At 35.4% G+C, this 23713-nt stretch overlaps 3 protein-coding genes across 5 annotated transcripts in view; 2 read left to right on the forward strand and 1 right to left on the reverse strand.

Moving 5' to 3' along the window:
* Ptr (Patched-related) overlaps positions 1–23713 on the forward strand; it is a 185716-nt gene that overhangs the window by 93850 nt on the left and 68153 nt on the right. The window lies entirely within an intron of this gene.
* Positions 1–23713, reverse strand: part of Pkcdelta (Protein kinase C delta) — a 111446-nt gene that overhangs the window by 20245 nt on the left and 67488 nt on the right. Inside the window, exons 2-6 of one of the 3 annotated variants that reach the window (XM_069041667.1) lie at positions 15506–15693; positions 15336–15451; positions 15200–15285; positions 14984–15113; positions 1727–1828 (exon numbers count right to left, since the gene is read on the reverse strand). In XM_069041667.1, coding sequence (XP_068897768.1) covers positions 1727–1828; positions 14984–15113; positions 15200–15285; positions 15336–15451; positions 15506–15693 — 622 coding nt within the window. Of the gene's footprint in view, positions 1–1726; positions 1829–2634; positions 7399–14983; positions 15114–15199; positions 15286–15335; positions 15452–15505; positions 15694–23713 lie in introns of those variants that run through there. The other 2 variants (XM_069041666.1, XM_069041665.1) reach the window with 2 other exon arrangements.
* On the forward strand, positions 16040–19290 carry LOC138126024 (uncharacterized). The gene has a single exon (XM_069041675.1). The coding sequence runs from the start codon at positions 16893–16895 to the stop codon at positions 19284–19286; it is 2394 nt and encodes a 797-aa protein (XP_068897776.1). The 5' UTR covers positions 16040–16892; the 3' UTR covers positions 19287–19290.

Consider the following 23713-nt stretch of genomic DNA (forward strand, 5'->3'; position numbering starts at 1 on the left):
AATTTGCATAAAGGAGCTCCAACTGAAAACGGAGTTTGATCAATATTAAAACTTTGCTTTTGAGTTATGGACGGTGTTTTGGTAATTTAAAATGGGTCGAATCACATGTCTGTCCTCGTCTCATTCAAAATGTAGGTACTCTTTCATGTTTAAAATTAAGTTTGAACATGGACCTTTGAACCAAAATGTGATTTTCGAGGCATACTATTTATTAAATAGTATATTATGATACAAGTTTATAAGGAAGCCTTTAAAGCACGACGCTATTTTTTATTATACCTGCACTACAATCTGAAAATTATAACAGAAAAAGTAAATTGAAATAATTTTTCCGAAGTAATCTGTGTCATTAAGTCATTAATCGTTGATATAGAAATGGTCAATTGTTGTTGTTTCGTTGCTATTATAAATTGTGTATAAATGTCTATTTTTACCATTGTTCAAAATATAGGTGAATTTGTTGTTTCCTAAGCGACAAAAACAGAGATTATGATTCAGGTATAATAAAAAAACGATTAAATACATTTTGTCGAAAATCGCATTCATGAATCTACTATCCAATGAGAAAGCTACGTTTATTGTTATTATCATGGATACATAAAATATTTCCGGAAATATTTTTGACAACTCTAGGTGGAAAGAAAAATATTTCCATTTTTATTCGAATTACTACATTTTTATAAATAAAAGTTCAATTTGTAGAGGAGTTAAAATTCTACACTCTTGGTGGGTATGTATTTTTAAAAAACTTTAGATACATTTTTTGTCGTTCACTGATGGTTAATGTATTCATGCGATTTTCTTGCCGAATATCCCTCTGCATAGATTCATATCCCGAAAATTTTATTTTCGTACAATGCTGACAAAGTAATTAATAACTTAGTCAGCAATGCACTCAAAAAAAATTTCGGATAGAATCTATGCATCGGGATATTATAAGTGAAAACTGCGTTTTGAGTTGGAGCTCCGCAGAATGCTATAAATTATCAGAATTCCAGAAACTGTGCAAACAAAGTTATAAAATAGCTTAATTTACAAATTTGTATTAAAACAAAGTAACCTCGTCCCTAAGGTAGATTAGCATTAGATTAGTCCTTGACATCTTTTCTTCCCACGAAAAACAAATTAATTAAACATTTGTGGTTTTGGCACAGTATTACCCTAACAATTGGTGCGATTCTGTTTTAAAATTTACCAATATTGCTGTATAACAATGTTGTAGTTGCTGTGATATGTAGCTGTTGATTGGTTGGATCTATGTAAAATCAATATTGTTCAATAACAATCTTGCTAAATTTTGAATCAGAATCGCACTAAATGTTTATTTTAAATATTTCAAACAATTTCCAATATCATCACAAATAGAAAGGTTTTTTTTATGAAATGTGGTCGGCAATCCAAATATTTTACATAAAGAATTTAAATCTACATTATTTAACATAAAGAATTTTTCCACTCCATATTGGAAAATATGTGGGACATATGGGCAGACCCGTGCAATCATTTGTTAGATAAAAAAAAACTATCTAGAAATAAACGCCCACGATTTTTGTCTCAGATTAAAAAAAAAATCATTTCATCCATCCATGAGCCATAAATCTTAACAGGGAGAGATAAAAATAATTCACAAGCTTAAAATAATGACCAAGAGCAAATATCCAAATAAATACATTATCTAGAGTTATATTTGCACAAAACAATTTACAATTACAACTGAAAAACCTACCTTTACGTACGGATTCGATAGCTTCAACAATGAGCTTTTGGTTAACACCACATAAATTGGCAGTCAGTTTCTCGCATTTCTTATGACAGTTTACATCACAGTCTGTATACAGAAATAAAACGAATCAGATTTGAAACAAATCACAATAATCAACGCTTTGCCAGTTTGTTGCACTTTCAATTACAGCGCGTAAACAGTTGTTTCAGTATTTCTACAAGAAAATTTGCGTGACTGTTTTCTATTATACATACGCATAATTTACAATGAATTTTTTATTAAAATGTAATAAATTGTTACCAATTTGACGCAAACATATGCGTTACACGCATTAATAGCAACTGGTTAATAAAAGTCTAGGGCCACGTGCGGTAAACTGAAAGAAAAATGTGCTATATGTTAAAAACAACCAAGTTCAATTAATTAGATAAAAATGTATAAATCTAAACCTATCCATTTTCTTATTTAAATTGTGACTCACGTTCATGTGCCTTAGCTTACGTCCGACTTTATTATTTCAGATAATTAGGCTCAGTAGGGTTTATTTATAGTTGAATTGCGTTCAGTGGAGCATGTTGGGAACAATTATAAAGTTTCAACTTCAGAATAATCTGTTTACAATAATAAAAAAAAACGTCATTACGTAAATAAAATAAAATGCCCTTCACACTGGCATTATCCGACGACAAAACCAAAACAATGACAAATTCTTTAATTTTAAACTTTTCCAAGGACTTGAAATAAGTTAAAATTAAATGGGAGTGACACAATATTACAATTTTTATTATATACTTCCTGTGTTTGACGATTTATAGCGTTAGCATGTTTATTTAGTCTTGTTTCGAACAACGTTATTGGAGTTAAATCGTTAGTGCTAGTTGTAACAGAATAAAGGTTAAAACTGCTCTAACCCTTATTTCTGCTGCCAGGGACGCCCGAATCAAAGCCAGAGTCATTTGAAGACGTACTTGCACCAACTTTATTGCCGTAAACCACGTTGACGTCATACTCGTCGTCGGACGAGGTCTCTTCACTTTCGGTCGACTCTTCTTCACTTTCTTCTTCACTGCTTTCGGATTCTTGGACCCGCGGCGGCACCGGATGTCGCGGTCTTGGATAATGTCTATGTCTAATCACTTTCGGTGTAGCGTAAATTTCAACCGGACACTGCTCGAATTGTTCGGGTTTTTTAAAGGGGTTCATAAAGTGGGATAAGCGATTAGACTGTAAAGGAACGAACGTGGTTTCGGGAGGCTCAGGTTCAGGTTCGGGTTCGGGTTCGGGTTCGGGTTCAGGAGGTATAAATACCAACAAATCGGGATCATCTTTTGTCGCTTTATTAACAAGAGACCGCTTAGATGGCATCACCTTCTTCGGAGGTTCCTCCTGAACAGGTTCAGTTTCGATTTCTTCTTGCGGTGATTCCAGTATCTTCTCAGGTTGTAGAATTTGAAGAGGTGGAGATAGAGATGGCGGTCTTGTTATTTTTTTGGGAGCAATATAAACACTCTCGCGAGGACCAATTGCTTCCCAAAAGTTTTCCCCTTCATTTTCTGTGGATTCTTCTTTCTTCAGACATTTTTCAAAAACTTTATTTTCTTTTTTGTTTGAATTGACTTGTTTCTCCAAATTTGTAGTTTTCTTATCTTGCACTTTTGGTGATTCTTTTTTTTCTTTTATAATCTCTTGTAGATTAAGATTTGGCTTAAAACCTTTAGGACTCTGTGGTTTGTCATCTTTAATAGCACTAACTGCTGACTTTTTATTCTCCTCAAGAACTATCTTCTTGTCATGTGTTTGAATTTTTAGAGGTTGTTCAAGATTAATGTGTTTCTTTGTAACAAATTTCTCAGATTTCTTTTTTTCTTGAATTTTATCTTCTACGACATGATCTGACTTGCTCTTCATCAAATGGCTTTGTTCATCAGTTATCGTCACATTTTTATTTTTAGGTGTCTCTTGTAAATTCTGCTGTAACTGTACTTGTTCAACGCTACTACTTTTTTTCAAAATATCTTTTCTTGCTTTATTTTCATTAATTTCCTCCTTAGGTAATATTTTTTCTTCAACACTAGAACTCTTCTTTAGAACCTGCGCAACTTTCTTTACAGCAGTTGTTTCTTTTGTGGGAATTATTGAGAGTTCATTTTTAACGATTTGCTGTTTTGTAGTTAACTGCTCATCTAATTTTCGCTTCGTTTTATCTTTAAAACTAAGATCATTATTTTTTTCGAATGTTGCTTGGTCTGCTATTTTCTTTTCGTCAACAATCTTTTCTTGGCTATTTGCTGCCGGCTCTTTATTTTTTTCATTCATTTTATCTACTGACGATTGCGGCGTTATATTTTTGGAATCCAGATGATTCTTTTGAAGAGTTGTTTCCTTTTCTTTCTTTTGTTTTGGAATGGAATCTTCGACACTAGCAGTTTTCGCTGTTTCTGTTTTTTCAGATAGTTTCTTAACATCTTCCACTTTATTCTCTTCATTTGATTTTGATTGAACCATTTTTTCATCGTTAGGTTTCTTTAATGTTTTTGCTTCTGTTAGTTTTGCAACGTCTGAGACTTTATTTATACTGATTGCTTGAGTTTCTGCTTCAAGTTTTGAAGTAACAATTTCTTCAGCACTGTTAGTTTTCTTAACTTCCGTTTGTTCCTTTGGTTTTGAAGTAATAATTTTTTCAAAGCTATTAATTTTCTTATGCTCCGTTTGTTCCTTTGGTTTTGAAGTAATGATTTTTTCAGAGCTATCAGTTTTCTTGACTTCCGGTTGTTCTTTTAATTCTGGAGTAATATTTTTTTCAAAACTATTCATTTTCTTTACATGTTTATCCTCGACCAGTTTTTCATTAATTTTAGTTTGTATCAATGTTTCACTGACATTATTTGCTTCAGAATTACTGGATTTGTTTGTTGTTGCATCTGTCATTTTCTTCACTTCAAGATTTTTTTGTTGCGCAACTGTTTTAATATCCTCACTTGGTTTAGCCACTGTTTGCTTATCATCGTTTTGAACCATTTCCTTCTCAGATGACTTTTTATTACTTTCTATAACAGGTGTAGAAGAAATTTTATTTTCAATAATATTAGATTTCACATCATCAACTTTATTTTGAGGTAAGAGATTGTTTTCACTTTGATTTTCCTTTTTCAAAACCTCGCTAACTTTCTTTAGCTCGTTTTTATTTTTCCTTGTCGCAAGTGCTTCTTCTTTTGGTGTTTCCTTAATATCTTCCAAAATGTGACCAACGTGGGCATTATGATTTCTTTTTACAATATTGGAAACTAAAGGGTCTTTTGGTTTGGCTACGTGAACAGTACCTTTCTGTTCTTTCATTTCCTGTTTCATATCGTGCTTTAATGATTTACTTTTAACCTCTGCAATTTCTTCTACTATCACATTAAATTTGAATTTACTAGTCTTTTTCGGTTTTGGTGATTCAATAATTTCTACTTCATCCACGACAGCTTTTAAAGATGGTTTCTCATCTATATCAATCGTCGCCGTTATAATGGGTTTCGGTTTTATTTTAATTTTTTCTATTTCCACCTGAGAAATGTCCCGAATTGCTTCCTGATAAGCTTTTTCTGTTTCGGGGTCAACATCGACTACATCACTTTCGACACTGCTACTGGTTGAAGTTCTTTTTATTTTTTTCTGCGTAGGTCTTCGCTGTAGTAAGGATTTATTACATTCGGCATCTGGAGTTAAAGGAGTTAGTACTACCTTTTCATTCGATTTTTTCTTCGTTAACTTTTTCTTTCTTTTGACACTACCACGCGTATCACAGTTTTCTTGGGCACCTCCTTCACTGATTTCGGTATTTCGTTGATTCATGATCGAGTCAATATCTTTACTCAAATCGGCAGAGTTTCGTTTGATTTCTTTCAAAATATCTTCCGTGGAAAATTGACGACTTTGACGCCTTTGTACTTCAATAGGCTGACCAGGATTTAACACCTCATCAATTTGATCGGTGGTAATGGCTGTACAAATATCGTGAAAACTTGGAGTTTTCTGTATGGCTGATTTCTTGGATCCACGTCTGCTGACTTTTTTCTCTGGCGATTTAAATATATCTTCTCTGCTACGAATCAAAAACTTTTCTTTCAACAACTCGCCCGGAGTCTTCCTCGGTTTCTTTTCTTCTTCAGTGTACAATTCCTTATGTTCAAAATTGTCTCTCCAACGTCTTGTAAATGTGACGTCGGAGGGTAGCATGTCTTTGTGAATAGTTTGTATACGTACCGTAGGACGGTCCCTCCTGATCACTTTGTTCGGTTTAGCATCCTTCTGTTCGACCGAATTTCTTGGACTTTCAACTTTATTATTTGGACTCGGCGATTTTCGTTCAACTCTTTCTTCTATCGGCTTGCTGCGTTCATATTTCCGATATTTATTCACAGACACATCTATATCGGCTGTATTGATCTTAATGGGTTTAGCCACTATGAATTTTGGCGAACTGTGAGCGTTCAATTTTGGTGAATTAATCCGTCGTAAAGGCGACTGACTTTCTGTTATTGTCGCAAGGAGAGGCTTGTAACGGAAACTCCGCGGTTTCAGCAATGAAGGAGGTGGACGAGTAAAATTTGAAGGTAATAAAGAGGAATGATTCGAATAAGGACCGGGTACATATGTGCCCATGTAACTACTAGTGGGACTCATATATATTCCAAGTTCAGAATAGTAAGGCATCTTGATTAAAATTAAACGACCAATTAAGATAAAAACACGTGATCAATACAATTCAACCCTGAGCCAATTTATTTGCTACCTGTTGGATGTTTTATTCCACCACGTGCACTCGACCGATTTTAATAATATTGCACAAAAATAAATAAAGACAATTCAATAAGCTCTCTCTATCAGTTCGAAACCGATCAATCGAAAACCGTTTATTTTCTTTTTTACACGAAATAATCATATGAACTCCCGCACCAATAAGCGCTGAATGTTAAACTGGCAGATTTCTTAGCGGTGATGCCAAACAATCCTATTTTTATCGTGGAAACTGTGACGTTGGAAAGCTCTTGCTAAACTTTATTAGCTCGAACACCTGTATGTCCGCATACAAAGAACAGACACTGGTGTGTGTATGTCAAAAGATCAGACGCGAAAGGGAAGCCATCTTTGACGTCATTTTGCTCGTTTTTTCTACTTTTGATCAAACCGAAAATAGATTAATCAAAATATTTTGGAATCGTAGCTAACGGCTCCCGCCGGTTCCTCGTAACCGTTTTATGGTAGGTAAATAGGTAGCTTTTTTGCGGTTTTTAATATTTCTTCTTATTTTAGAAATGATTGACGGTAATGTCGACAAACAGGTGCATTGTGATTTCCAAGTGACAATTTGTCGGTAAAACTGTACGTCCTCGTCTATTTTTTCAGTTTGCTGATTTATTGTTTCTCTCTCCCGATGATTTTACATAACAATTTTACACCTGCTTCAATTTTTTAAAATTAATATCTTTATGGTTGTATACAGAGGAAAGATCATTCTTGGCGCGGCAAAGACTAAATGACGTTCGTTAAAATTCGTACGTTTACGACTTTATGGTAGATTGTGAAATTTGTTCTGCAGCCAAATCAAACTTTACCTGAAAATTATTCGTAAAGAAATTGTTAATGGCACCTGAAAAGGTACACTTATTCTAATAAGTCGCCAAGCAAATATACTGTCCACCTGGCCTAATTTATTAATAAATTCGGTACAGGTTGCAAAGACACACTTGTCATTTGCAACAGCATTTTTTTTTCATATTTCTGAACAAAATAAAGGCACAAAGGGACCAGAAAATCATAGTTTGGGTTGAATATTTTCCAAATAAGTACAGTTTTAAAGTAATTTCAAATGACTAATGCCATAAAAGTGCTGTTGCAAATGACAAGTGTGTCTTTGCAACCTGTACCGAGTTTACGTAGTAGTTTATTTAACGAGTTTGTGTGTAAATTGGGCCCACTCATGCCAAAAAAGGCCCAATTTACACACGAACGAGTTGAATACAACGTTTTTTTTTTTGTTCGACGAGCACCTTAAAGGTTCCAAATCGTTTTAAATCTTTAACATTAGCTTGACGTTTCGTTTTGACAAGTTGTGACATTTATCAAAATCCGTTCACATGGGAGAAAACTCTCAAATTCTGACAGTGTCGAACAAAAAAGGAACATTATTTCATTGCCAATATCAGAGAAAGATTATCTTCAACACAACAGCTTTATTGTGACAATAATCTTTTCCACTAATTGAAGGTGTATAGTGTAAAAATACCGGGATATTTTTTTAACATTGAACATAGCCCATACTTATTCCCTATGTTTAGTTTTAAAAAACACAGGTCAATGTATGTATGTATAATTGTCCGTTTACTCTAAGGTTATATTGGGGCCGTAGAATTATCCGATTGTGTAAAAGTTGATTTTTCTACAATAGAAAACATTTTGTGATTGTAAACAGCAGGTAAACCCGGCTGGTTGTTTCATTCGAGTGGGACTGAGGCTAATTTGTCGAAATATGAATTCCAATTTATAAATTTTCGTTTTTAGAGATTATGTTGAAAAATAAGCTATGAAGGTCTAGTCACAAGGGGGTGTTCTAATCCTATTAAAAAGACCAGTGAATTAACCAGGGTACCATATACTTCGGTTCAGAAAATAATAAAACTAAACATTCTCCCTTAAACCGGACCTTGTACATCCACCCAACAGCTTTTAAAATTTGATTTATTGCAGGGGCGCGTGGCTTCTGAAACCCACACAAAAGGGCAGCTTATTAGGAGGTAACTACTTTTACGGCCCCAATATAACCTTAGAGTAAACGGACAATTATAATCACGTAACCAAGGTAACGAAAATAAGTACTTGACAGTTTAACAAAATGGTCAAGTTGTTTAAAGAAGAAATACACATAATGCAGTTATTCTATGCCAATCAGAGCATTAGAAATGTGCGTGACATTTCCAATGCAACACATGGTAGACCAATTCCATCAATCGGAACAATTTTTAACATTATTTCAAAATCTTTGGTGTTCGGTATAGTTGGTTGCATAGCAACTCACAATGCATTGATCTGTGTTTTTTAAAATTGAACATAAGGGAAGTATGGACTTTGTTCAGAGTTAAAAAAAAGGTCCCGGTATATTTTGTAGAATTCAAGACATCTGTATTCTCTCACACTGTCATTGTTATTTTTATCCTACCGGTGAATGATTTACTTCGTCATCAGATTGGATTGACATTAAACGTCGGGGTAAATGCAAATGATTTGTATTCGTACTCTTCACGTCGACAAAATAATATTGTATACTCTACTTAAACATTTCTGATTTAGGTATTTTGTTGATACCATTCAACTTTCATTTTCTTTCAAACAAACCATCTCAGGTATTCTTACGGATAAGGAAACATCAACATTAGACAAGGTTACGTTTTAAATTCAGAGAGATGAATTGGAATTATAACAACTCGTTTATCTCAATACATGTATTTGAAAAAAAGGAATATAAATTTAAAATTGATTTAACCAAAAAAAAAACAGTTTTTCTTCTGGTATTTCAACATTTGAGGTAGTGTAATACTACAATTAATTTTTCAACTTCATTGCTTGTTGTTTCGCGATGCGTAACTGAAATTACTTTTGGATAAGTCCCAGCTGAAAATAGTTTTCAGGAAAAATGCATCACACCTTACTGAAAACACTACTATTTGTTTAGCGGTGACTATTCTTAATTTGCAAAATCACAAAAATGCAGTTTTACGACTATCCTCGTCTGCTACGATAAACAGAGATGCTCTATTATTAATTAACGTATACTGTAACATAAACGTATGACGGTAAAGTTATATTATGTTATTATTTACCTAAAAAAGAAATACCACATTGATGTGTCACCTGTCATTAAGACAGATGCCAAAAAGATTTGTGATCTATTGTCTGTCTACAATTTTTTGTAGCGACCAGTTTTGGATACGGGAATAAAAATAAACCTTTGGCGGAAGAAGATTTAGAAATTGCGCATGAAGTTAACCCAGGTTATGTATAGGGCATGGGTTAAACTTGAAAACAATTTACATTTTTTGTTTGTTTGGCTTCAATAAGCCAAAAAAAAATTAAAATTCTATTCTAAATCAGAATAAAAATATAAATAAAGAATAAAAATATTAAACTATTTTTTAAAAATATTTAGCATACCTACTTTCTTGGGTAAATACTCGGTTTTTCATAAAAGGAAAAATTCATATATAATTGATTTCATATAAATGTTCATCAAGTGAGCTGTGCATTTGTAAAAGCACCTTTAATTTAGTTACATTACAAAAGTCACATTTATGAAGGTCATGTCCAATAAATCTTTACTTGGTAAAAATACAAAGACAAAAACAAATAAGAATTACTTTAATTTAATCAGTAAAAAGACGTAACATTGCTTTTGAAATCATCCCTCTACGACAAAAACTGAAAAATTTGTCAAATCGGGTTCGCGCAGAGCAAGCAACTTTGAAAGTCAAAGTCACTAGCTTTAGCTTTACTACCAACAGAAAATCAGATTTTCATGGCTTGCTTAGATGCACATTTATATGAAATTGAGTATAGTTGCATTAGAAAAGACAAAACTGTCGATGACCTATACTATCGTATAGGTAAAAACCATCTATAGAATTATTTACTTCTACTCTCCGTAGTTTTTATGTGTACTTCAAAGTAGTGCTAATCTCTCACGGAACTCGTTTAAACATAAACGAGGCGAATAAATCCAATCACCATTTTCACTACGATTTCCATTTCTGTAGTATGATTTAATAATAAAAATGGAATGTTCTCTTTGAAACATTTTGAATTATAACCTGCTAACTTGAAAGTTGTCAAATAAATGTCAAAAATCATTGAAATAAATAATTTCCTAGATAGCTTGTTAATTCCACGACTACTCTGATCCAAAGACTTTTTGATCATACTAAAGGGTGTTTTTTTTTTAAATTTGGCGTCGAAGTAGGCGTTGGAGAGTCGATTGAGATCGCACCACTCATGTAAAAGCGTAAGATTTAAACAGCTGATCCGTGATCCGTAACCTGTACAGTGCGTTAACAATCGACAGTTCAACGCCTACTTCGACGCCAAATTAAAAAAAAAACACCCGTTATACGTATTACATAGTTTGAAAATTCTTAACTGTGTTAATTTACACCTGCAGTTAGGCAACCAACAAAACAAACAGAATGTATGGGATAAAATAAAGTGGTTATAATAACTTCAACAAATTAAGACTGACATACACGGGGTCATTATAAATGTTTGTAACAACTAGTGGGCGTAGCGGTGCACCTAAAGCATAGCGCACAGCCACCTACGATGGGACAACCATTTATAATGACCCTGTAGGTACCATCAGCGCCATCGAAATGTGAACGAATTTCTGGTGCCATAGAAACGTCTTCTGTTTTGGTCTACTCGCCACTGAACAAAGTTTTATTTAATCTTAGACCAAAACAGAAGACGTTTCTAAAGTGCGTCTATCGATATTTTAAAACGACCTTTTGCTTCCTTCAGTGGTTTATTGCCGGCTAACAAAGATTGTCGTAAAAGTGGTGAGTAACTGATCCTCAATAATCCGCAGGTACCATCGAGAGTTTTTGTTACAGGGAAGGTAAATAATCCCCTAGTAATGAGACCATCATAAACGACCGAAAATGTTAACTAGTGTTTAAAAAGTCGTTTCAAAATATCGATAGACGCACTTTATACATAGATATAGTAATATGTATGGGAGATAAGAGAAGATTTCTATTACCTATAGCTTTCTATTACAATTATTACAAGTTTCCCCGAGTTTGGCTACAGCCCTCGCTTTTTCCGCATCGGTCAAATGTCGTGGCATGTATATAATTATGTTTGTGAAAATATGTCACAAATCTGACACATTAACGCATGCCTATGATTGATGTTCAACACACACTAGGAAAATTTGGCGTTCACATTTCGATGGCGCCGATAGTACAACTCTAAACGCAACACAAAATACATTTGATAATGGGAACTACATTCATTAAAAATTATAAATTGTAGTTTTGGACATCCCTAACTAACACAATCCCTAAGGAGCTTTTCCGCAAATGTGTGAACAAGGGGGAAAACTAAAAAACTTCAGGGATGTCCTACTTTTTGTCAAAATATGATTTATTACACCTACTTACTCATGAAAATTGAATATTTGGTTGCATTTTGAGTTCATCAGGCTCGTACTCTTACGTGAAACACGATGTATACCGTGCAATCAACAATTACTTAGATAAGGGGCGGCTATGACTTTGACAGTTTCAGATTTTTCGTATCTTTGCTAACTCCGATAATAAACGTCAAACAATTGTCATTATTAATAAAATTTTAACGCAAAATAGTATATTAAAACTTGAGTTTTATAAAACTTAATATTAAGACACGAGTCAGGTTTGCAGCACGACTGCCCCAAGGAGGGTTTTTTATGCTATTTTTTCTAATTTGTTTTACAAATAAAATCAATCTTGCTAATTTAGGGAATTTTGTGACAGTTGGTGACACTTTTATTTCAAAGTTTACATATTAAAAGTAAAATTTTAAATTTGAATCTAGACTAAACATAATTATCATTTTTTGCAAGTGAAATTCCAATTTAAAGGTGAATTATCCAGAAATACGGCAAATAGCAGAGAATACCACAGTAAATTTGCTGCCGACAATGTGTGTTACCAACTGAAAAAAGTTTCTAGATTTCGGATGTGTTAATGGCTTATTAACGTATTCAAAATGAATGCGTTAATAACTTTGTTAAAACAGCAAATTAGAATAATATATTAGTATACGAGTTTAATAAAACGCTTTATTATCACACGAATGTGTTTAAAACACGACGACGTAGCGAAGAGTGCTTTAAATGAATGAGTGTGATAATACGTCTTACTAAACGAAAGTACCTAATATACTATTTTATCTACTTTACTTTACTAATTCCTGAAATTTTGCCTGCTCCAGTTTTCATATTAGACTAAGGACTTTTGCGGCGGTTGGTAGGTAGATTCCAGTCGCTTGGTGAAGGGACATTCGGTGGGAATGTGCAGCAACGCTACTTCGTTCGACCGTTCTGTGGATCGATCAGGTCCATTTATTAGTAAATAAGAGTGGTTCCTATTGGTTGGATATTTGGACCGCGCAAGTTTCCCCCACCAAATGTCCCTTAAGCCGCTAACAGAACTTTTAACAGACATTGACGATTTGTAAAGAGCGATCAAAATGATCAAATTAATTTGTAATCGAGTTATCCATGAATCCGAAGTCGTATGTCGTTACTTGAACTCCACGCTCCAATAAACACAGCTTGAAACCACAGCTTGAAACAGAGGTTAGATCTCGACATATCAATCGCAAAAGACATACGGATTCAAACCCATGGATGACTCGATTACAAATTAATTTTGACTGCTCGATATTTAAATTTGAAACTAATCTAATAGCCGTGAAGCAAATTCCAATAATATCTGTAATTCGTGTGCTATAGCTATTAAGACAACAAGGGTTTTATAGACGATTTAAAAATCGAGATCGTAGTTTAAATCAGAGCGACCACAGGGAGCGAGGATTTAATAGATCGAGATTTTTAAACTATAAAACACGCGTTGTCTTCAAGATTTTTTCTAACACTAACATCTTATCAGAAATTTTAATAAATTCAGACATTATTCGAGGCGCGTCACAATTCACAAAATGCGGAGGTTGCCGTGGGTACTATGGTAATAATATTAACAAATTTGGAAAAAAACAATTTTCATCGTTGAAATGTGCCAAAACGTTCCAGAAGAAATAAGAAAAAAGGGGCAACTTGTTACCAATGAAGTCTAAAAGTGCATACGAAAAGGTGTACCTATGTTTCGTTTCAAGGCCGGAACAATAAAAAAAGCATCACGGAGGTAACGGAAGATGTCATTTTGGCTTTTCTTGATATGGAGTAAGTGTGTAGAACTTCATTAAAAGTTAATTCACACTACGGCAAGAATCATTTGAAGAAAATGTAAAGATTGCCAGTTTTAGATGGCCGGGCACTTGCATTGGATGAAACAGCAGAAGTTGAAGAAGAAGATGTTAGAAACAAGAGCACGAAGCTAATGTGGCAGTTCCAATTCAATAATTGTACTTTTCACTTTTGTGATAATTACTGTAAAAATGATGAATAAAATGTTACTTGAATAATATGTGTGAGCGTATTTTATGACTCTATAAGATACGTTGCTATTGACGACGTGTCTTATAGAGAAAAGCGTATTTTATGGGAAACATAAGGTGTGAGCTCAAATGCACCATGGAAACAGTATAAGATATTAGTGTTAGAAAAAATGTTTAAAATATTATATTTACTAAGTTGTAAATTTACTTCGTAGCCTCACACTTTATCTTGACGTCTGACGTGAAACGACTGATGTTGCCAATATAATAAAGCTAAAGGTCACCAAAAACAGTTTAATAATACGATTCATTATTATACTGTTTTCGATATAATAATGAGCCCAATAGTAACGCACAGTAGAAACAAATAGTTTTACTTCAGAACATAAAAGATTTATCATTGAATCCTACTTTCTTAATGGTGTTTGCCTGTTAGTCCGAGTTTCGGCAAAAATTTTCAAATTTAAATTGAAATAGGTGTATGCAACTAAAAATACAGAGCATCTGAACGTCTGAACCTCAGATTTGGTCATACGTCCAAAATCTCAAAGGATTCTTTAATTTAAATAATTGTTAATCGCACGGTATTATTATTTATTTATTATTCTGTTTGTTAAAAGTGAAAGGCATACTAGTTGTCAACACTGCAAAAAATAGCAATGTAAACGTAACAGCACACACCATTACACAGGTCATTATAAATGCTTGTAGCTGAAAAAAGCCATGCCTATGTTATGAAATTTTTGCAGCTGTACCTATACAAACGTAACTCTGTGGGGTGAACTGTCAATAGCGTGTCAATTGACGCTGTGTATTCACTTATTCACATAATTTTGATCATTTTCATGTGAAGCTGCAACCATAAATTTTACATTAAGTTTTCACGCCAACTTGGACTACAATCATTCTTATAATGACGCTGTACTACATATATACTTGTTAGTCGTAGAACAATTTTTTTTTGTTTCTATGAACAAACATGAATATGAAAAAATACAAGTTTAACTGACTGGCAAAACGTCGATTGTATAAGGTTATGTACCAAATATTACTTATCGTAGAACTTACCTTCACACTTTAAACCTTGTTTGTAAATACCGTATAACAGAGAACCACAGTGGTCACAAAATGTGGGCGACATGAACGTGTGAACCTTAAATCTATGCGGTAAGTCAATTTTGAACCTTTCCCGTAAATACTATAAAAATGGTACAGAAGAAATCATCAGTAATTTGAAATTTCAGAATAAAATTTGTTTGAATACCAACAAGGTTAAATACTTACGATCGTACTTTCAGATTCCCTTCCGGACTCTGGACATTTTCCTAGTAATTTATCGTGGCATCTTTTGTGTACAGCAGTTTGACAAGCTAAAATCGGACTCATTACTAAGAGGTGACTTAAAACTAGTCCAACTAACATTGGCATTGATAGCCTTGTTTACAAAACCCCCAAAGGAAATCTTTGCAAAACGCGCAGAACGTAGGTTGACGGAAAAATTTCGCTAAAAACTTGTGACCTTTCACTTCGTGTACTCTGAAATGTTTAATAATTAGCCATCAGTTATTTTTGTAAAGCAACAATACCTACCTTTGGTGTTTAATGGCACCTCTTCGTCTTGTTATTTCTTTGCCTCTAGGCTTGTGAAAATCGTCCTCGTCAGAGTCTATAGAACCGCTCTTCAATAAGGAAGTTGTCGAATTCGCGCCGACGGAACCGTCAAAATTTCGCTGAACCATAACTGCTTGTCTTGGTGTTTGTCTTGGTCGAGATTTTCCCTACACAAAAAAAATGTATTTGAATAATAATGTTATGCACAAGAGGTTATCTTGATAACGAAACGTTTTACTATACCGGTGATAAGTTAATGACAATTACAGGCTATTACTGTTATTTGTACAAGATATTACTGACAAACAGAGCCAGAAATGTACGAATAAGGACATGAAGATTATTATCATTTTGGTTTCAGGTATGGATTAACATTTTTTTCTCATTATTTTATCTAAAATGTAAGTATGTTAATTTGTTTAAAAGAGGGGACACTTTAAAAATGTTATGTAAAAAAATTAAAGAAATAAAACGTATTTTTTTAACGTTCGTGCAAAAAGTGCAAGTTTTTTCATTTGTTTGCGTTCATAAAATATGTGATTTTTGAATCGGTCAAGAAGCGTTAAAAAAACTGCCATAGCGGTTCATTTTTGCACGCATTTTGCGTTAAAAAAAGTGCCGTGGCATGTCATCATAATTAGTATATTTTTTTAACGAGATCCTGTGTAAATTGGAATTTTTTTGACATGAGTGGGCCAATTTAAAACGCGAGTAAAACGAGTGTTTTAAAGGTCCACGGGTTCCAGAGGAGAAAATTTTCAAATTTTGAGTGTCGAAAAAATTGTTATCTAAACTTACGGGCGCCAAAAAATTTTTGTATGCAGCTCGTTAGTAAAGTATCTTTTTTTACTCGGCGGATTGCGCACTCGGTTCGGTCGAGCGGCAAATTTTCCTTCTCGTAAAAAAAAGTATTACTTGTTGCATAAATAACTATTTTTGCTTTCTTACCACTTATTATACACGTGCAACATTTTTGTTCATAAATAAAAATGATTTTTTGCACGTCCTGTATATAATGAGCAACTTTACTCCCTGATTGTATGGAGTAAAGTGTCTCTTTTTTCCCCTTGGGTAAAAAAACATAGTCAACTCAAGCTTTTAGTCAACTTTTTTTCCCTTGGACAAAAAAACATAGCCAACTCAACCTTTTATGATACTGTTACGAATAGTGATAGTGTGGAATGAGGAAGTGGGGGAGTAGAGAAAAATCAATTGTTTAATAAATAGATTTTGATGTTTGACGGTGATAAATAAAGTTTCTTTAAATATTAGAAAATATAGCGAACCCGAATATAGAAATCGTTACATTGGTGTCAGAAGTGGGATCTAAAGAAACGTGTAACATAAAAGTCTGGTGAATTAGCGGATGTCCGAATCTTCTGAGAGCATCACGAGAAACCAAAGGAAAATCATGGAAGAACAAATGAAACTTCTTCTGGAAGAACTGGCAGAACAAGAAAAGAAACGTCTCGAAGAACAAAAGAAGCTTGTAGAAGAAAAAGAGGAACGAAGGGAAGCAAAAGCAAAGTTTCTAGAAGAACAAGAAAAGAAACGTCTCGAAGAACAAAAGAAGCTTATGAAAGAAAAAGAAGAACGAAGGGAAGCAAAAGAAAAGTTTCTAGAAGAACAAGAAAAGAAACGTCTCGAAAAACAAAAGAGGCTTTTAGAAGAAAAAGAAGAACGAAGAAAAGAAAAAGCGAAGCTGTTAGAACAACAAAGAAACGAACAAGTGAAGTTTCTGGAAGAAATTGAAAAGAGGGGTTTGGAAGAAAAAGCAGAACAGAAACGAATTCTCGAGCATCTAGAATTCACCTTTAAGGAAAAGGTGGAGGAAAAAGTTACGGAAATCAAGAAGGAAGTGGAGGAAAAAGTCACGGATATCCAAAGAGGTGTAGAGGAAAAGGTGGGAGAAATCAAGAAAGATGTAGAACGAATAAAAGAAAACTTCGAAGCGAAGGTAAAAGAAATGGAAGCAAAATTTAAAGGACTTAAGACAGGACTATCCGGGAAACTAGAGACAGGTTTGGTGAAACTAAAACCTCCGCCATTCGACGGTACGACTTCATGGTCCATGTATAAGAAACAGTTTGAAGCGGCCGCCGGAGCGAATAATTGGGATGACGAAGGTAAAGCCGTTGCGCTGACATTGGCTCTACGCGGACAGGCACTGCAGATATTACAGACTCTGCCCGTAGAAGATCAAAAGAATTATGCGGCATTCGTCAAAGCGCTAGAGTTGCGGTATGGCGACCACCATCTCAGCCAAGTGTACCAGTCACAATTGCGAGCAAGAGTACAGAAAAGCGGCGAGAATCTTCAAGAGTTCGCTGCAGACGTCGAGAGGCTTGTTCACCTGGCCTACCCCAACGGTCCCGCGCAGTTTCACCACGAAATTGGAACCAGCGTGTTCGTCGATGGAGTTCGCGATGGTGAGCTACAACTAGCTTTGAGACTCGCCAGACACAAGAAATGTGCTAACGCCCTTGTTCATGCTCTGGAATTCGAAGCAGCGAAAAATGCTTCTCGCCCGACGGTGCAACGCCTTCAAGCTGTAACCGTCGAGGAACCGACCGAAAGACAAAGAGATTTGCTGCAGAAAATGACGAAAATGCTTGAAGAAATTCAGCGTTCCATCTCCTTCGCAAGACCTAAATGTTTCAACTGCGGTAAGGTAGGCCATCTGAAGAGGAACTGCCGCTCGTACAGATGGCCGGTGCCGTTACGAAGAAGCTCCTTCGACTTCGAGGCAGTCGGAAAACTAAATCAGGCTAGCACAGCCCCCAGGGTCGTCTCAGTCTCGCCGCTGAAGAAAAGGAACGACAGTTTGTTGGTAGACGGTCGCATAAATGGAACCACATGCACTATGACCGTCGATACGGGAGCAACCCTATCTATAGTGAGGCCAGACGTTGTCGAATCTCTGAAAAATCTCCAAATCAAGGGAAGCGACTTGATTCTGAAAACAGCTACCGGAGAAGCAGTTCGAGTTCTCGGAGAAGCCGATGTAAGACTCGAGTTGGGAAGTGTTAAGGTCATCCACCGGGTTGTAGTGGCGGACATAGTTGACGATTTCATCTTGGGGCTGGACATCATGAACAAGTGTGGGTTCGTGCTGGACATCAAGAATCGAATGCTGCAGACCGGAAATGAAGAAATCTTGTTACATCTTTCAACTGCCTCGATTGATGAAGTAAGGGTGATTGTCTCCGAAAAGGTGCGTCTCCAGACGAACTCAGAACAGATCGTTTTGGCAGAGTTGGAAGGAGATCCTGGGAGATACCGGACGGGGAACATCGACCCGGACATGACAAAGGAAACACCGATTATGCTAGCACGAACGCTCGTCGAGGCTGGTAGACCAATCCCGATTCGTGCGGTCAATTCGAGTGACAACAGGGTCACGCTTCAGAAAGGTTTACAAATCGAGCGATACCATCCTGTACTGCGGGTTGTCCGACGTGAAGAAGAACCGTCCAAACCGAGCAAAGGAAAAGCCAAGGAAACGAGCGTAGAAGAACTTTTCCTTGAAGGTTGGAAACGCCTCACGGACGAGCAGATCAAGAAAGCCAAGGCCTTTATTCGAACAGAAAGCGATGCCTTTGCTACTGCAGACGAGGCTACTGGAAGAACCAACATCGTACAAGATCGCATCAACACCGGCAACGTCAAACCAATCCGACAGCCACCGAGAAGACTACCTCTCGCAAAACACCAAAAAGTGACCCAGATGGTTGACCGAATAAAACACGATACGACCTGAAGGTGAACACGACAGGATTCCGCGAAGGAGACCTCGTGTGGCTGTTTACCCGTCAACGGAAGAAAGGTCGCTGCCCAAAGCTGCAGCCGAGTTGGGAAGGACCGTTCGTAATCTTGACAAGGATAAATGACGTTGTATACCGGATCCAGCGCCATCCCAGGGCTAAAATGAAGGTGGTACACTTGGACCGTCTGGCGTCTTACGCAGGAGACAACGACCAGAATTAGTTGTTCGGGGCGAACAATCTTTTAGAAGAGGGGCAGTGTTACGAATAGTGATAGTGTGGAATGAGGAAGTGGGGGAGTAGAGAAAAATCAATTGTTTAATAAATAAATTTTGATGTTTGACGGTGATAAATAAAGTTTCTTTAAATATTAGAAAATATAGCGAACCCGAATATAGAAATCGTTACAATACTATGGCGGACAAAAAATTTTGAACGATCAAATTTTGGCATTTCAAAAAATGTCATTGTAAGCTGCCCTTTACTGTTATTATAACGTTTATAAATTAAATCGAAAAATTGACAGTTTGAAGTAAACGTCTATCAAATTTATGATAATAATTTTAAATTTAGTGATACAATGCCAGCCGTATCTGAATTTAATAAAGCAAAAATAGTAACTCTTCACCAGAGGGGTATGTGGTATGGGCAAATTTCGACGAATTTAGGCTTATCGAAGGGCACTATCCATGCCATTATGCGGAAGTGGGAACACACTGGGACGGTGGTTCGGCGTCCAGGTTCTGGAAGAAGGCAGGTGTCTTCCGTGGAATAGAACGAGGCAGTCATTAACATCCTGCAGAATAGGCCTTTCTCTAACGTTGAGGAAGCAGTGGCAATAACTCATTTCCCGGGGTCGGTGAGAACTGCTCGACGACGAATAAAGGCAAGTGGGATCAAGAATCACGTGGCAGCAAGAAAAATGACCTTAACACCTCGCCACAAGGAAGTCAGAGTTGGTTTTGCTCTACAACACTTGCCACAGGATGATGCCTTCTGGAGTCGAGTAGTTTTTTCAGACGAAAAAACGTTTCAATCGTGCCCCAATGGCCGATTAAGAGTATATCGACCCAGAAATACGAGGTACGAAGAACGTTATGTTGATGCTACCGATCGTAGTGGCCGTTTTTCGGTAAATATGTGGGCCTGGATTTCGGTGGAGAGTCTGGGGGTAATCTTACATGTGGAGGAGAGGTTAACCAGTGCCGTTTATATTAGGATTCTTGAAAACGTGCTGCTGCCTTCTGTGGAACCACATTTTCCTAATAATAATTTTATTTTTCAACATGATAATTGCTCAATCCACACAGCACATAGGGTAGCAGCATGGGTTCAAGATCGTAATATAAACGTTCTTGAGTGGCCAAGTCGCAGTCCGGATCTAAATCCAATAGAGAATATGTGGGGATTATTAGTAAAAAAATTAAAAGCTCAGCGGAGAATATTTCGAAACAGGGAAGAACTTTTGACTGCGATTACCGAAGCATGGATAGCATTACCCCCGACTATCACCGAAATCTGTGCCTGTCCATGAGGAATAGATTGCTGTTGGTTGTACAGCAAAATGGAGCAATGATCAAATATTGACTTCTTCAGTTTTATTTTGTAATTTTTTTTTTATTTTAAAATTTTAATTTTAAGTTTAATAAAATGTTATAATTTGTTAGTATTGTGGATTGATCTGTACTTTGAATTTTTTTATATTTGCGTACCAAAATGCAACCTGTTGGGTCGTTCTGTCTTGACGTAAATAGGACTAAATTTGGTTTCATCTATGATGAAGACATTCCTGATTTTCTGTTGCTGCTAAACCTGTAAGAACTAGATAGGTACTATCGGTGGACATTAAAACCTGGGACATCCAAAATTTGCTCATTGTATATCAGACTTTTGAATTGTCACTCAAAATAAAAATTGTCAGTATTTAAAATTAACTCCTTGAACGTAAGAGATGCTAGATCAATTGTGTTATTATATAAAATCATTGTCAATGAAGAGAACGTTAAAGAACTGAACTTTAACTTGGTGTTTCTGACAATATGTCATAATTTTTATAACCTTGTTTGTAAAAAGCCAAATTTACCCAATGTATATTTCTGATTTTTGACTTTATACAATTGTGACGTTTGTCCCAGGTTTTTATGTCCACCGATAGTACTATCGCGGCCAAAATACTTTGGTCGTCAATGTGACATAAATGACATTCAATTGTAAAGCAAACTTTAGGATGTTTAACCTTATTTTTTACTACTGTCAAAATTATTTTAATCTATGAGTGTCATACGGGTGGGGTAAATCCCAGCTGTGGAGGCAGGGTTCAAAAGCAAAAGATCAACATGGTCGCGGTTTAGACAACCTTCAGAAGCAAGTAAGACGATTCTATATTTATCAAAAACTGAAAGTGCCATATTTTTGACAAGAATAATTTGAAATTGTCATGTATATTGACATTAATACTTGATTTACATTTGAAGTGTCAAAAATTGACGACCAAAGTATTTTGGCCGCGATAGTACCTATCTACACCACTGGATAGCCTAGGGGCTGCAGCGACTTTCGCAATTTCGACAGCAAAGAATGTACAGTAACGATTACGATTCATCCACGTTCACCATTCGTGAGCCGACATAGGCACACCAAAATTTTTGTGTTAATTTATGATTGACTAATCTGTCACTGGTGACATGACAAGAAAGGCAAAAATAAAAAATGAGGTTAGTTGACCATAAAGCCAGTTTTACATTTATATGTCAAAGGAATAAGAAGTCGTTCAAAATTTTTTGTCCGCCATAGTACATATGTATTTATTTAAAGTTGTGTGCACCTCGGTCAAAAAATGCCTTTTGTCATCCGCATGTTTTCTAGTAGAAAACTCAGACTCGGACGGAAAAGATGCACTTTTTGGGCCTTGATACACAAATAACCAAATATTAATGTCGTGTCAAGCTAAAACATCCGTGCAGTGCCAATCACGAGACAAAAAACACCAATATTTTTCAATTGTTTCATTGCCAACAGACTCAGTCATTGTTGATCACGTTGTATAACCAAACTAATCAAATCATTTGAACGAAAAAATTTAATAAAAGCGACTCTTTTTTATATCGGATGTGTCAAAAAGGACGGACAGGTGTTTTAGTAGCATAGCATAGCATAACATAAACCCCGATTTTGTACCAAAAACTATTCTGTAGCTTTCAGTTAAAAAAAAAAAAACTCTTAGTAAATGAAAATGAAAATGGCAGCAACGCAATAGGTAACTAAAAATTACCGTATGTAGTTGTCATGGTTACAATTTTTTTCTCTGTGTCGTTGGTCAAGACGCTTAATTAATAACATTCACACTGGGATGCATTCCTTTAGGAAAACGTATAGCGTATAAGGCATTCACGATCTTTTTGGGACCGAGTTGGCTATGACCATCTAGTGATTTTGTTGGCAGTACCTCGGTGATAACTACATTCCCTAAAGGAAATTGACACTTTTTGTGTTAGGTTAGGTTGTTTTCAGTTTAGGGTTATATTTTCTGAATAGGTACATTGTTGCTGGATCTATTAAATCTGGTTTGTCTTTTTTAAATTAAATTAAATCGTTTAATAGAAATTTTTTATCGTAATAAAATTATTTTGGCAATTTTGACTGTTCCTTTGACGGAAATTTAAATTATTTTTACACACTTAATAAATCATTTAGTTTCTTACGAATATGAAAATAATAAATCTGGCAATGCGGTGGCAAGAAAATGTCGAACAGACACTGACAGGAAAAAAAATTGCATCCGTTGCATCACTGAGTCAGTTAGTCCAACATGAAAAGAAAAAATCATAGCCAACTCGGTCCCAAAAAGATCGTTAATGCCTAATACTTGTGATACACTGTTGTTTTCAGAATAAAAATCTATCAGAATTACTAAAAAAAAATATGTAATCCCATTTGAAAAAAAAATTTTTGACAGTTTACCCTTGAAGCCCATGGTGCTATACTTGAATTTATTAGGCCATTTTGTAGCCTATTGACAACCATTTAATTTGGTGTACAAATGATTAAAATCTTCCGATAAATAAAGAAGTTATGGACTCGTCTTCTTTTTTGGGGACACCTGTATTATTAATGGCCACTATTACATTTGTTTTTTTATTATTATTATTATTTGTTTTTATTATACAGGATGTCTTAAAGTTATCGTATTCCGAGTTCGGGGCTTAGTAGGGGACACCTGTTGACCAAGTAAAAATGTCTAAAAAAAAAATTGCTGTCACTTTGAAAAAAATATCAAAGTTGCCAGTATTTGTTCAGAAGTACCTGATTAATATTCTAGCTATGTTGTATTTCCCTTTTGAACAAAAATCGGAAAAATAAAACTTTTCTTTTTGCGAGATAAAGCATTAAAAGCTGTTTTTTCAAGAAATGTCTTTTCATTTAT

The sequence above is a fragment of the Tenebrio molitor genome, chromosome 3 (genome assembly GCF_963966145.1).
Source record: "Tenebrio molitor chromosome 3, icTenMoli1.1, whole genome shotgun sequence".
In the NCBI taxonomy this organism is placed as follows: Eukaryota; Metazoa; Arthropoda; class Insecta; order Coleoptera; family Tenebrionidae; genus Tenebrio; species Tenebrio molitor.